Genomic DNA, 14,815 nt, shown 5'->3' on the forward strand with positions numbered 1-14,815 from the left:
GGAAACCTAGAGCCAAAGTACTAAAGACCAGTATTGCAGGATACAGCAAATTCATAGCATACACCCTATACTAGGATCTGTGCCTTTATCTTCATTCCATCCTTTTGTTACTCAGGCACAGAGGCAAGCACTGTATTGCTAACATTCCAGTGTAGCAGCTTCATTCAGTTTCACTACTTCACAAAAAAATCAGGAGAAAATACATCACAAAACCTCACACATACTTTTAATATACAATCACATTCACTGATCACTTCAACAGTTGCATCAAACTCCAGAGTCAAGGACTGCTCAGGGTTACAAGTTTCAAGGCAAGACAAGTTTTTGAGATTCACGTGACAATATAAGAAAGTATTACTAGCAGGTCATTTCTGCGAAGACATTGCAAAAAATCTTTTCTAACAGAACTGTAATCTTTTATAATCAAAAAATGTGAAGAATCTAAACAGGCTTATGATTGTTTGCAAACTTGAGCCGATTTCCCCTATTTCTGCTATTAGTCTTTGTCTTAAAAGCTGTGAATTGCCTTTAGCATATTCAGTGAGTACCCTCTTCTCCAACTTAAGCATAATCTTGTTTGTCATTATACATCATCTTTTATTGTTTTCCATGTTAAGACACCAATTTTCTTGTATGTATATACAACATAAATCTGATCCCCAACCTACACAGTTGCCAAACTGTATAGTTTGAAGCTTTTAATATCATCCAGCATTCATATTCAAGTGCCTTTACTAAAAAGCAGTTAAAGAAATCTTTTTATTTCCAGTAACAGTAAATTTAAGGAGAGGCTTGCTTTTGTAAAAATTGTTTTGTTACTTTTTATTTTAAATCTACTGATTCACAGCACACATGAAATGGTGTTTTGCAATGACTACGGGTGACCATTCTTATGTTACAGGGCAATGGATGACACTGATAGCTTCCAGGCACAAAACCTGTCCTTTGTGCCAGGGACTATCACATGAAGTATTAAAAAAAACCAACCCAACCAAACCAAGCACAGCATAGTTAAGGTGCTAAAGTACAGGAATTAAACAGTACCTTTTCAAATTCAAAGGCTGAATTTTAAAAAAATTTTCTTAAAGTATATTGGAAAAGGTGTAAACTTAAAATACTGAGAAGTGAGAGATAAAGAACAGGCAAAGACGCATGCATTTCTGTTCCACTGAGAATGTTAGATACAAAAGGACCTCTCTGCTAGAAGAGAATGAAGTATGTAGTACAGAGAAAAAAGCTAAAACAGAAGGCAGTATTTGTAGAAACATTTGCCATAAAAGGGTAAAAGTGTTTTCCACGTAAAGTAAGAGTTTGACATTAAGAGAAAATGTTTGTTACATAGCAGCTTCAAAAGGTGGCTCATAGCTTGCATCCACTAATGTGACCCAGAAGTATTATGAAATTGAAAGAGGAAGCAAGATGGTTTTGAAACTCTTTGAAAATGAAAGCAATGTTCAAGAAAATAGCAGGGATTGAGCAATTTTCATTTCCTTTTCAAGTCTGTATTCTGCCAAAGTCACTTAAATATCACTAAGTGTTTACAGCACATTGCTTTTTATCAAAGTAAAATAGGTAAAGAGGTAGCCCAAGTGTAGTGGGACTTTTAAGAGAGTGATGATTGGAAGAATAGTGCAATGCAAAACACAATTCACCAACAATCAATATCTGAGTTTTAAAAAAAAGAAACAATAGCAGGTTGTGAAACAGCTCCACATAGATTTAAATAAATTAGGGTTGGTGGTCCAGACAGAATCTGCTCAAGCTGAATGTTGCAAAAAAACCCCAAACAACCACAAAGCCCCTGACACAGGGAGGCTGTGAATATCAATAATCCTTTGGGATTTTGGAAAAAGCCTAGATCTAGAAAAGAATACTCAAAGTTCATTTTAAAAAAAGTTTTAGAAAAATAGATGTATGCCTAGCTTCACTGACAATGAAGGTTTTATTAGCTTTAAAAAAAACAAACCACCACCAAAAGAAACTTCTGTCTCCTTGACAGAAAAACCATGCCACCCAGCTTATCTGATTGTTTGGTATTATATAACAAAATAAGGAATTACTCCCACAGACAGCATCAGGAAAAAGCATTTCATATTAAATACCCCTCTTGTCTCTCCTCAGAAGAGATTTGCTAGGGAAGGAACTGCTAATAATAATTAGGCCATCTGCCACATTACTTCAGTATCAGAAAGACAGGAAAATCTATCATGGCTCTCAGCCTAACCAACTTCAGTATTATTTTTAATGTTTCTCTAGTGCCATAGCTGTGTACAGAATTCTACACACCAATCAGAAATGGCAGGTTGCTGCTCAAGGAGCAGACAGCTTGAATTACATGTAACATGCCACCATACAACAAATGAGCCTGGAAAGCTTTTTTTGAGAAAGGGTTAACAGAATTAAAAAAAAAAAGGGAGGGGAGATGCTTTCACCAGCTACCTCATTAACATTTTATACAGATACACATGTAGTCTTGCGAGTTTGCTACTACAGTAGCCTCTTTCTTTTTTATCACAGGGCAGTAACTAAAGAATTGTATTTCTGAGTTGAAAGACAGTGTTCTTAAAACCAAGGCACTTATATATGCATTATACAACTGATTTTTTTCATGAGAGAGAAGGTATTTCAGCCAGAGCTAACGTAAATTAGCTTGCAAAAGAGCTGATCAGGCAACAGGGGAGGATAAAGCTGTAGAATAAAACCTCAAAGATTAACTTTGAATCTCAGGCATGGTGAGCAAAGTTACAAGACAGGGTGGGAAGCAGGGTAATTGATAAAAGCAAAAAGGTAATATAGAAATCAGGAGATGAAACAGTATTGTACCTGAAGGAAAAAATATAATCAAAAAATAACACAGTAAGAGAACAGTGTCCACAGGGTAGAATATAGCATCAGTGTGAGGAAACAGCAGAGTTTATTGAAAGGCATGCTGAAGAGAGACAAGCAAGTTGCAAAGAATTTAAAGTTGCTGCATTCAGTCTAGCAGCTTAGTTGTCAAAAGGGAAGTAATTGTGTGATCTAAGATTTTTACACTGAAGGTCTTAAAACTGAAAATCCTCTGAAAAGGATTTTGAGATAGCAGCCATCCAGACAGAAAGGATCCTAAAGGATGGAGCGAAGTTACTAAAAATCTGCTGAGCCTCAGTTACTACATACATGGTGTCACGTATACAAAACATACTGAAGTTTTACTTTCATGATATGCTGTATTCAGTCAGTATAAATGCAGTACTTCCCTCAGGTTTTTTTCTATCAAATAGGCTGCAACAACAAAGACTCGTACTATGCCTGTTTCACTACTTTCTTACAGAATTTTTTCCCCCAGTTGCCTCCAATTCTTGAAAGAGAATAAAAGTCTGCAGTAGTGTGCTATTTTTCCAGACTTTTCAGATTACAACTGCTTTTTTCATAGCTATTTTGGCTGACTTTAAAGATGCAGATACTTTTAGCCCGAGTTTGAGTTAAGGGCTGCCTCCAAAGGCATTAGAGCAGAATAACATTGTATACTCTACATTCATCCCATCTATTCCGCACAAGTTTTAGGAAAACCTTCCTTATATGCATACCCTTGATCACACAAGTGCAAAGTTTTATTAGGGGAAGACCATGGAAAACACTCAAGAGTTGCAGCGCATGCAGCTCCCTGCCTTTCAAAGCTTCAGCTATTAAATCCAAAAAAAAAGTCTTCAGGACTTGAGCTAGATGACAAACTTCAACACCTTCAAGAGCACGGACTCATCCCAGCTCTGGCAGCAGAAAGCTTCTGGAGCCAAACATAAAGGCCTCGCACTGCAAGGTAATGGGAAGGATGAGATGGTAAAAAAAATGTACATATGGGAGTCTGGATGTTCACCTGGGCCTGGCAGAGAGCCTATAGCTGCTGCTCAGTGCTCAACTGTGATCAAATGAACACTGTGAAAAATACTCTTTTTCAAGGACCATAGTCCAAAACTTCTCAAGCTGCACAGAAACCTGTGAAAACAGTAGCAACTTAGACTCTTGTCCTGCTCCTCTGTTTGTAGTGTAGAGGCAGTACCAATCTTCCCTTTCTCCTGTGTGAATTTTGCCATCTCTGTGGGAAGAGGCTAAAAAAGCTTGAAAGAGCCAGTGGTGGGTGGAGTGAGTCTCTTTTCATATAGTCTGTTATGCAACAGCACCATCCAGCTGTCAACCAATAAAAATAATCAAACATTAATGCCACTATCCAGATTTGGTCCTTGTACCACAAGCAAAATTAAGAATTACACCTATCAAACACAACAAAACTCATCTCAGTCCATTCCCTGCTTCTGTATTAACGATATTGGTCAACTGTGTTATGTTTTCTAGGTTACTACAAAAGAGCATGCTTCAGCAAAACTAAGAATTCAGCCCAGTAAGACCTGGCAGGCTATAGCTTACCTCAGTGTTTCAGCGAAGTATGGAATATACTTGAGAGCTTATGAGGGAAAAGACCATTGTCTTTGGCTCACAACCAAAGACAGTTAATCACACTACAAAAATTAATGGAAAAAACTCAACCATTTCATACATAAGAGCCTGTGTTTTAGCTATCGTAACTTACCACTCTTGAGCTTTAGCAGTTTATAAGCAAGAACAGCAACCTCCAGTGACGGGAAAAAAAAAATAATGATGAAGACCCAGGCTTAACTAATGGATTACTTGAGAGGCATTACGACATGAGGAAGAAAACTTTTTGCTTTTCAAAATTTTTCATAAAACTGTTACTTAACAGCAACTGTAAGGCATGTGCAATGGAAATAAAAGAATAAACTGCATTCCCTACAATAGATGACTAACTACCTGAATTAAATCTACAAAGTCACTGCTTAAATTGCCCTCAGTTCTTCACTAAACTCTATTTTGTTCTAACACCCACAGGGAGCTTACCATGTATGTTCAGTGATGATCAGGAAATCTAATATTAGAATACTGTTCTTGCATTACATGTGCCTTAGCCTGTCCTGTGATCCCACATTCTTGCATTGATACATGAAAGCAGGGAATGCATCTCCTTTTCTTTCTGCAGCCCAGTACTAGCTTCTTTACAAACACTTGGCAAAGTAGCACAGGGTTCCTATTAAAGTCCAAAGACAAGTCGGTCATCCCCTAGAAGAAAATAAACACAGTGGAAACTTTCCAAGTAAATACTGGCAAGAAAAAAAACTGTAAATACAACAATTAACCTAAGAGAAAGGGCATTTCTACATTCAAAGAAAAGTTGAAAGGAAAACCTAGGATAAACAAGATGACTAAGGAACCTGAGCTTATGCAAGGAAAACTCAGCATAATCACATCAATAGTAGATGCCGTTTTTCTTGCATAGAACTAAAACATACAGTTGATTTTAACATAAGCCCAGAAGAGCAGAGCAACAGGAAAACAGCAAGCACTAGAATAGCAGCTAAAGCCATAGGAGCAAAGAACATGCTGAAAGATAGAGCAGAGGTGCCAAATGACAAACCTGTGCCAAGTAGGAGAGAAGGTGCCCTTAGACAAGCAAGGCAGCAAAACCAGAAGAGTCCAGAGAGACACAGCCATAAGGAAAAAGAGGACAACAGCTCCCCAAAAACTGCAGATCAATAAGAAGATCAAATAGAAGCATGGCCAGTGAGGAAGTATTATGGCCAAGTTTGACTAATGAAAGCAAGGAGCTCTGCTCTAAGACAGGGAGAACAGAGAACGTAAGACCTTCAAAAAGGAGCTGTAATAGGAAGTCACTGCAGGATTACATCATTAGACAGATCAGAGACAGAACAAAGGTACTAGAAGAAAACATGTCAGAATGAGAACAGACCAAGGTGCTCAAAACCAATAACAAAGAATTGGTGCCAAATGTGTGTGTGGGGGGGGGAGGCAGGCGCGTGGGGGGAAGACAGACTGGTATGTAGGAAGTATTGGAAGAAGGTGGCAAGGAGGCAATGCATAAGAAAGTGCCTTTGAATCTATAATGAAAGTTTCTTCTGTTACACACACACAAAAAAAAAAGATGTCAGCAAAGTTTCAATTTTACATGCAGAGAAAGTAATTTAAAAAACCTGATGATCCTGGTTGAAGAGAGTCCATTTCCCTTACCAGCAACAAACTAGAGAACTTGTGACATGGCTTGGAGGCTGCACAGCCATGCTCAGATTGCTGCATCTCAAAAGGTATAGTGTTACACACTCATTCCAATAACAGAACAGGTATGATCAAATCCATTTTGAAATTCAGATGTATAAGGAGAACAGCCAGAAAGAAGAGAAGCAAAAGCATATCTCTATTAGTTACCAGGTCAGGTCGAATAACAAGAGGGAAATTGTGTTTCCATTTATATATAAGGTAAGTGTAAAAATCGCACTAAGCATGGAAATAGGCCTCCAGTGGAAAGAAATAAGACAAGCCAGACAGAGGGAGAAACAGGAAGCCATGAAGTCTTTCCAAAACAGTCTAAATAGAGAGACAACACTTTTACACCATCCTCCACGAGGTCAGCCAGAGTTCTGCCAACTTGATCACAGCAAGTCCTAAAGGATTTCATATGGAATTTGAGCTCACGACAGTGTTTTTTCTGTTTTACCACAGGGTGCAAGCTTTTAAGCCAGGATAACAGAAGGTACTAGAGGTAAGAAAACAGTGTTTCCACTAGACAGCAACATATTTACACTTGTTAGTTCTTTGGTTTAGTTAAAGAATCAATCTTACTTAAGATCAGAGTACCTGTTCAAACTCAGTTTCGTAGTCTTGTATGAGTAAGCATTTCCAAACCCAGGGCTTCAGCTGTCCACAGTCTTAGATACATGTACTATAGTTAAACCTGCCATGTCACTCAGAGTATATGTTTACATGTCTACAAGTCCCCCCTACCTCCCTGCCAGCAAAGTATCTATTTACTATCCACAGAAGGTACTATTCAGTTCAGACCTGAGTAGTTCAGTTCTATCTGCATCAACCTCTCTAACCTTGTAACAAGCAAGGCCTGCAGATCTGATTTATTACAAGCTTCTGTTGTCAGCAGTAAGTGCAGCAGCAGGCCTAGTGACAGGCTTGTTGGATTTCAGATTTTTAGTTCATGAACAGCCTTATTAAAACTGGGGACACAGACTACAACTCATAAAGATAGTGATAAAATCACACATGGTAAATCCGTACTATTAGGCAGCATAGCTGGATACAAGAAACATGTTGTGCACATACCAGTCTCTCAACCTGTTCCATCCTTAGAACTACGCTGCAATACTCATCAGCCCCCTCTTTTCACACAGTCTTTCTGTGAGTGCCATTTACTTTCTGTTCAGCATTTCACAGCAAGTTAGTTTCTACATCCAACGTATCTAGACAAAAGTTATGTTAATACCCATGTCTTCCACAGACAGGCAATATGAATAAAACCAAGAGGTTGAATCCTAGAGAGCTCACACATTTCAAAATTTAAGAGCTTATTTTAATCCAAGATTTGGCAACTGTAAAGTCCATTTCATAAGAGGGCAACCTGCTGCTGGTAAGTCTTCACATGTACAGTGAAAAGTCAGTCCATGCAAGTTTCTAGTCAGTAGGGCTTCCCCATTGATTCCAGTATTTTCTTTCTCTCTTCTGCTGAGGGCATCTCTGGTTTTACACCATTTCTTCTCCTTTGTATCATGATGTTATGCTGAAAATAGAAGAAAGTGACCATGAGAACACAGATTTCTCAGAATTCTCTGCCTCTGAGCTCCAAATAAATAAGATTCTTCAACAGAAGTACTCTTTACATATCAAGAGCCAGATAGTCCTTCTGATTATCAGATATCTTTAGTTAAATACTAGTATATTTTGGTTACCGATTAGTTTACCTTGCTGCTTCAAAAGACAGTGAAATTACAGTATGCACATTATACTATGTCAGACTAACATGCATATAAACAGGCAAATAGTTTTTTGATAGTTTGCACAAGTATTTAATGGCTAAGCGAAAAGATTCTTTACTACTATGACATAATAGCAGATAACAGTTTAACTGCATCTAGATCCTCATGATACTTCCCTACCAGAAGAGAAAAGGAAATAAGGACACCACCAAATAAGAAAGAGCTTTTCCTAAGCTTTATCTTAGGTTAAAGTAAACATGATCGAAACCAATGGAAAAACAGATGACCTTATCTTACTTCAGAATTTTTTTCATTATATCCATTTAAACCCAAAACTTATTACTAGAAATGCCTGACTGAAATTCAGAGGGGGAAACATAGCAGGGACTGCAAGAACACAGACTCACAATCTAAGAGGGTAAACTTCTGAGAAACAAGTGAAGTACTTTGACATGCATCAGTTTGAGTCTCCCAGCTACACATGCCAAGATTACTCTAGGCCTGTAAGTCACTAAAAACCATAGCAGTCAGCACAAGTTAAGTTGTGAAAGTTCAGAAAGCAGTGTGTCAGAAATGATGCGCTTAGAAAATTTAAAAAAATCTACTGTGCTTACCCAGAATTTTCTGCAGCTTTTGTACTTCAGAAAATAATCAGTACACATATCCTTTTTATAGTTGTTGTCGTCCATGCATTTTCTAGAGGCATCTGTTTCCTTTAATAGGGAAAATACTTCAGAGCTGAGGGAAATTAGTGTGCTCTGTGTCTAAAAATTCTAACAAGTCCAACAATATCTATGAAATAGGAGGCAGCTTCTCAGATGAAAGAATTCTATCAAAGAGACCAGAGGAACACCTATCACAAAGGATAATCAGTAATTGCAAGCAATGACTTCATTTAGAGATAACAGACATTAGTACGCTTTGAATTGTAAGGATAGAGTCCACAGAGTAGTTGTTTGCAAAGATGCTTGGTCTGACCCACAAAAGACTTTTAAACATCAACCAAGCTTGTCTAACCAGGATTTCAGGCACTGCTTTTAGGGGCAGAAAACTGAAGAGATCGCTATCGGTTGTATTACTCTCATTTATGAGTAATTACTTATTGATATTTCACACTTACTATAATGGATGATTTTCACCTTTTCCCATCTTCAGACTCTAAGATCATGCAAAATGCCAATACCAGAAGGCTATCCATAAAAAAACCTACAGAAATTGCATTATTTAACATTGAAACATACAAATAGAAATCACAATTTGGTCATCTTACCGCTATACATGGATTTGTATCATGGTCTCTAAACTGTTGTGCATGCCTGGGCATTGCAGACAGACACTTGTATCTTGGCTAGAAACAGAAAAGAAGCAGGTTAAGTATCTACTTTTAACAGTAGCTCAGGATTAAGTTTGAACTTCAGCATGTAATAAAGGCCTTCCAGTAACAGCTTGGCCGTCTTTAAAAAAAACAGCCAAAGACAATCACAACCACTAAATAAATACCTTTCGCAAAAATGTTACCTCAGAAGCACTAACAGCAAGACAGCTCAGGCAAGTTTAGCCTGTCACCAAGCCTGCTTACTCCCTGAATAAATTCCTGCAGAGAATGGAGCCACTGCAGTGACTCTTGTACCAGCCTGTCACATAGTCGAGGAAATGACCGTGTCATGTAGGAGAAACAGCTCTGTAGAAGCTGTTCACAGGCCAACACACTGTAGACACTTCAATTAATAGTGTGTGGGAGCAATGTACAAGTAAACTTTTCCAGATTTGTGCCTAGTCCTTAGCTGGATCACATCTGTATCTTCACTGAGCTTTCCCAGGTGTAACAAGTGCCCAACCATCTGTGGCTGTATCACATTTAACAGAAAAAGAAACTGTTCCACCACAAGGAGGGACCAGACCCACTTACATTCTGTCAATGACAGCTTGAATAACATTTTTCATCAGTTTAGTAGTTTGACGCTGACTCTAGGAACTGTAAGCTTGACAGAGTTCAGTGCCGAGAACCTACACTGATCCAAGACGATGACATCAAGATGAACAGCAGACGCTCGTTCCCTTTACAACTTCCCATATATTGCCTCTGGCACACATATGGCCATGCAGGTATTTGTTCCAAACAAATACTGAATATAACCAAAAATAAATTAATGTTGACCAGATGACTGTTTGAGCCAATGCAAGCAGAAACACAGGAGCGAAGGAGAGAGCTCTTTGCAGCAAGTTAAAGTACAGCTACTGAAGGAAATTGTGAAAGAACATCCTTGATTGATACTGTTGGGATTTTTTTCTTAAAAAAACATTGCTTATTCTAAATTTCAACCTGTGTCTGTTCACGTTAGAGATTGCAAACTCAGAAGTCTGCAGTAAAAACCCAGTTTTGTTTGGTACCAGAAAAAAAATAATCAAATACTGCTGTTTAGTAGCTCTCAGACAGAAAACAATGTTTCAAATGAAGGTTCTTTTTTGGGTAAGACAAAGATATTCCAGGCAAATAAACCTTACATTTTACATCTTACACAAGTATACTCTCCTGATGCTTGGAGTATTTTTTGCATTCTGCATGGTCATTTTTGGCAAACAGGCCTTTTAAAGAACAGCATCAGGAAACTCCTCCACTTTCCTTTGAGAACTATCCAGTGTTCAAGTTCACTTTACAAGCTAGGCAAATGTTTGCTTTTTTGTGGGTGCAAGAGAATTTTTGATCAGGCACTTCCAACTCAAATGGAAACACAAGCATGTATAACAATAGCATCATCCCAGACTTCAAGGAAGGATGGGGAGGAAAAGAAAACAAAAGCAGCATATCACAATGCCTCATCAAAGTTAGTACCACAGACATGTTTTTCAGAGGTTTGTTTGCATCTGTGTTATAACTCTCTGCTTCACTGACCTCAGAGGTGTAAGTACCACCTAAGCAGACATGCCTCAAGGAGTACAGTGTTGGATTGACTTCAGCCTTACTCCCTGAAAGAGCATTCGCAAGTCACAGGAAGCTTCATCAGCGTTCATTATACAAACTGCAATTAAAGTTTTCAGTCTGGTTACACCACCAGCAGTCTGCAACCATGCCTGGTTTAAGGAACAATGCACACAATACATTAAATACTTACCTAATGAACAGGCAGTTCAGGTTCTCATGAAGCTGCTCAGCTCAAGAGTAGGCAAAGGCTTGAACATGCTTAGTACTACCAAAAAGGTCTGATAGCTCCTGCTCATGTTCCTCTCTCCCCCATCTCCTAAAGGCTTCCTTTCTTCAGGATTTGCAGCACTACTAGCTAGAAGGGCAGGCAGGTCGCACCAAAGCACTGTGGTGTTGTGATGGAGCGAGCAGTTGGGCAGAAAGCGAGCTTTGCCCTGCACTTTCTACACATGCACAGCCTTCCCTTCCTGCTTTCGGGTGACAGGTCAGAGCCCAACCACAACCAAAGGCTTGTCTATTCCACAGTTCTTAATTATGCTTTAACGCATTAACATTTGTAAACTGTACCACAGAGAAATACGTTTGTTACTAGTGCTCTTCAACCCTAGGGCTTTTTCCGTTCATAATCCATCAGGGTATTTTTCTGCAGGCTCCCTCCCATTGAAAAGTGTTCTTTTTTTTAAATGCATGCATGCATACAGACAGAATTGCTAATTACGCCGCCCTACAGACCAGCTTATTAAACCTTAAACCCCGGCGTGGAGGCCGTGTAGAAACCCCACCGCTTTTATCGCTGTTCGAGCGGCGGGTGGGCGAGGCCGCCGGCGGGCCCGGAAGGCCGGCACGGCCGAGCTGCCCCCCCCCCCCCCCGCCTCAGCCCCCAGAGGGTGGCTGGGGGGCACGTCAGGTGCAGGGGGGGGCGGGCGGCCCGGCCGCCACGGGGTGCGGCCCGCCACCCAGCCCTGCCTTCCCTCACGGCGGCAGGGGCCCGGCCGGAGGAGCCCGGCGCCCCGTTCCTGCCGCGCCGCCTCCTCGCCGCCTCGCGCGGGTAACGGCCCGCGGCCCCAGCGGCCCCCGGCGCCCAACGGCCGGCGCGCGCGCAGCCTCCCCCGAGCACCACCTGCCGCCGGAGCACGGTGGCCGGGCCCCGCCGCCGGGCCCAGGCAGGGCTCCCGCCGCCCGCGGACGGGCGGCGAAGGGCAGGCGAGCCCTCTCCCCCGCGGCGGGGAAGGGGACGCGGCGCCCGGGCGCAGGCACGGCAGGCGAGCGGGCAGCGCGGGCCGCCGGCGGCACTCACCTCCGTCCCCGGCCGTGTCCGCGGGAGCCCGGGCGGGAGGGGGCAGCCCGTCTCCAATTCGAAAGACGTCAGCGGCTCGGGCAGCCCGCTTAAATACGGGCGCAGCCTACCCCGCTCCCGGCCTCGCGGCTCCCCCCGGCCCAGCGCCGCCGCCGCCCACGCCCCGGCGGCGCTGAGTGGCAAGGCCGGGCCGCCAATGGCGGCGGCGGCGGGTCCGCCCCGGCCTTGAGCGGCGCCTCTTTCCACCAACGGGACGGGCGGCGCGGGCCGCAGGCGCCGGCGGCGGGGCGCGGCCGCGGCCCTGACTGACTGGGGGAGGCGTCCAACCCGCGGTGCGTGTGGGCGGCGGGCGGTGTGGGCGCGGCGTGTGCGGCAGGCTGGGCTGCACCGCAGCGCATACACTACAATGGCTGCTGGAAAGACGGGAAAGCAAACAATTTCCAGGCCCGCCGCGTCCAGCCCGAAATATGGGGAAAAAATTACAGAAAAATCGGAGAACACTGTAAAGGGTGGAAACGGGGCGCAGAGGGGATGCTGAGGCTCCCGCGGTGAGTCTGCTGCGGGTTTGGGGGGCAGGCGCCGGGGTTTAGCAGAGAAATATCAGGGTTATTTAAATTATGAAGGGGGAGGAGGAGAAGGAGGGGGGAGAGGAGAGAGGAGCAGCGAGCAGTGAGGAAAAGTTTGTGTTAACCATCCCTCCCTTCCATCCCCTCTCCCCCCATCTCCCGCAGCCCCCCGCCGCCCCGCGTCGGACCCCCCCGGAGGGGAAAAGCAGGGGAGGGGAGGCGAGGCGAGCGGTGCCCCCCTTCCCCTCCCTCGGAGGGAGAAAGAGATGATTTTCAGAAAAACCTCTCTCAGGAGTTTCCTCCACTCCTCCCCTCCCTCCCCGCGGCGCTATGTTGGTTCGCGAGCGAGCGGGCGAGGCAGCGGTCTGCCCGGGGGACGGCAGGAGGGCGCGGGGTGCCCGCCGCAGACCCCCACGGCGGGCCGGGGCCGCGGCGGCGGCGCGGGGCTGGGGCAGGGGCAGGAGCTGCGCGGCCGCCCCCTCCCCTCCTCGCCTCTCCGGAGCCTGTGCTGTGAATGCAGTGACAGCGGCGAGAGCGGCGAGAGGGAGCGGAAGACATTAGAGACCGCGGTGCCGAAAAATGAGGGAAAAAATTAATATAAATTCGCCCCCCGCCTCAAACCGGCCGAATTTCGCACAGAAATTTCCCCCGTGGACCCGGCTACCCGTGGGGTGTCCCCCGGACCTGGCGGCTGCGTCTTTGGGGGGATCCGGAGTGACTTTGGGGCACTCGACCCCCCTTTCCCGTCGTTTTTCGGACAAAAGTGGTTTTTTTTCGTAATAAAGAAACGAATTTGTCTGCTCGCCCCCTCCGAGTGGCCCAGAAGCTTTCCCCTTCCCCATCGGTGTGTGTTTAGTGCAAAGTGTGAACCCAAGTAAGTGCTGAGTCGTATTGCATTGGGGAGGGGGGTTTGCTAACTGAAAGCAGGAGAGATCCGGAGAGAGAGAGAGCAGGGACAGCTTGTTGTCAGTATCATAAACAACCAAAATGGAGGGAGAACTGAGGCATATAACAAAATAAAAATCAGAAAAAAATGCCAAAAAATACCTAAAAATCGGGGCTGCTCCCCCTTTTCTTCCTCAAGGTAACATAATAAAACCCCTGTCTTCCCGAGACTGTTTTAAGGTTTCAGGGAGCAAGGAGTTAATATTTATTATTTTTTTTTTTGTTGATTAATTCTTTGGAAAGGCGAAAGCCTCTTATAACTCGCCACCGACAATGAGAAAACATGAAAATCCCTTTCAGGAGAGAGAGGTAGGGGGAGATGATAGTGCAGAAAGTGCCTAACTCGGGGGTAATGTGTAGTGATTCTAGATAAGATAAATGCTGTATGTGCTGCTTTATAACTTCCTTTTTTAATGCTTTTTTGTATGTTTGGGGGGTTTGGGGAGATGGGGGCTCTTTTCTTTTCCTCTGTCTTTTTTTCTTTTCTTTTTTTTCTTTTTTCTTTTTTTTTTTTTTTTTTCCCCAGACCGGAATGTAATGCCTTTGTAGTGTCACTTTCCTGATCTAATTAGGATGTGTGAGGCAAAGAGTAAACCTTTCCGGTTTATAAAGTGCATTTTCGTTGCCTTTGAATTTCAAGTTTTCCTGGTGGCTCCCTCCTCTATTTAAACTGGATTCTTCAGAGTAGTGTGGGGTTGAGGTAATGCTCCATAGGGAAAGCAGAGAGGGCTCAGGGGCAGGGCACCTTTTCTGCGGGTGGTTGCTGATTTCCCTGGCACGTTCAGTTCACCTGTTTGTCTCCTACAAAGAATGTATTCTGCAGTCTCCTCGTTTTATTTATATAAAATAATGATGCCTCATCTCGCCTCACATTGAAGTTAATGCGAAAGTGCTGCTGATGTTGGTTCCACGTGGGATCAGGGACATAGCAGGGCATTTTAAAGAGACAGCTTCTCTTTTCCTGGGGTTATCATCACCTCTGCAGCACCTCTGCCTCTAGCAGAGGGATGGTTCGTTGTTCTTTTCCTTAATGGAAAGGTATCAAATCGGCCCTGGTATGATAAATTAAGGCAGGATAATAGGGGAAAACGTGCAGATTCGTTTGGATCACAGCAATTCTTTTGTGTGTAGCAGGTCTTCAGGGGAGTTTTCTTGGTGTGTTAATTAAAATGCTGTGTTTTGGAGAGCATTTTTTGGAATGGCTGTTGCAGAAATGAAGTAGTCTCGGGTTGTTTAATATTAAAACCTAGTGTTGTTC

The 14,815-nt window shown here is 43.3% G+C and overlaps 2 protein-coding genes across 18 annotated transcripts in view; one reads left to right on the forward strand and one right to left on the reverse strand.

Moving 5' to 3' along the window:
- Positions 1–200: 200 nt before the first annotated feature.
- CHCHD7 (coiled-coil-helix-coiled-coil-helix domain containing 7) lies at positions 201–12,232 on the reverse strand. Of its 14 annotated transcripts, none has more exons than XM_055800085.1 (6): positions 12,047–12,180; positions 9,097–9,174; positions 8,441–8,539; positions 7,499–7,630; positions 4,891–5,077; positions 201–4,164 (listed from the first exon to the last, which is right to left on the reverse strand). In XM_055800085.1, the coding sequence occupies exons 2-4, from the start codon at positions 9,148–9,150 to the stop codon at positions 7,529–7,531; spliced, it is 255 nt and encodes an 84-aa protein (XP_055656060.1). In that variant the 5' UTR covers positions 9,151–9,174; positions 12,047–12,180; the 3' UTR covers positions 201–4,164; positions 4,891–5,077; positions 7,499–7,528. The 14 variants fall into 14 exon arrangements, with proteins under 14 accessions (XP_055656060.1, XP_055656058.1, XP_055656059.1 ...); XM_055800083.1 differs by having other exon boundaries at positions 4,891–5,109; XM_055800084.1 differs by having other exon boundaries at positions 7,472–7,630.
- A 134-nt stretch (positions 12,233–12,366) lies between these two features.
- Positions 12,367–14,815, forward strand: part of PLAG1 (PLAG1 zinc finger) — a 52,716-nt gene continuing 50,267 nt past the window's right edge. Inside the window, exon 1 of one of the 4 annotated variants that reach the window (XM_013301888.3) lies at positions 12,367–12,594. The gene's annotated coding sequence lies outside the window, so the exon portion shown is untranslated. Of the gene's footprint in view, positions 12,595–13,128; positions 13,867–14,815 lie in introns of those variants that run through there. The other 3 variants (XM_055800071.1, XM_027791437.2, XM_027791438.2) reach the window with 3 other exon arrangements.

Source organism: Falco peregrinus, chromosome 3 (assembly GCF_023634155.1).
Source record: "Falco peregrinus isolate bFalPer1 chromosome 3, bFalPer1.pri, whole genome shotgun sequence".
Classification (NCBI taxonomy): domain Eukaryota; kingdom Metazoa; phylum Chordata; class Aves; order Falconiformes; family Falconidae; genus Falco; species Falco peregrinus.

What these genes read in the sequence shown, in the direction of transcription:
- CHCHD7 (XM_055800086.1), bottom strand. Translation starts at nt 9,150, where the DNA reads ATGCCCAGGCATGCACAACAGTTTAGAGACCATGATACAAATCCATGT. An exon ending in ATACAAATCCATGTATAGCG is followed by an intron (nt 8,540 to 9,096) that starts GTAAGATGACCA and finishes TCCCTATTAAAG; the next exon opens with GAAACAGATGCCTCTAGAAA. An exon ending in AAAGCTGCAGAAAATTCTGG is followed by an intron (nt 7,631 to 8,440) that starts GTAAGCACAGTA and finishes TTCTATTTTCAG; the next exon opens with CATAACATCATGATACAAAG.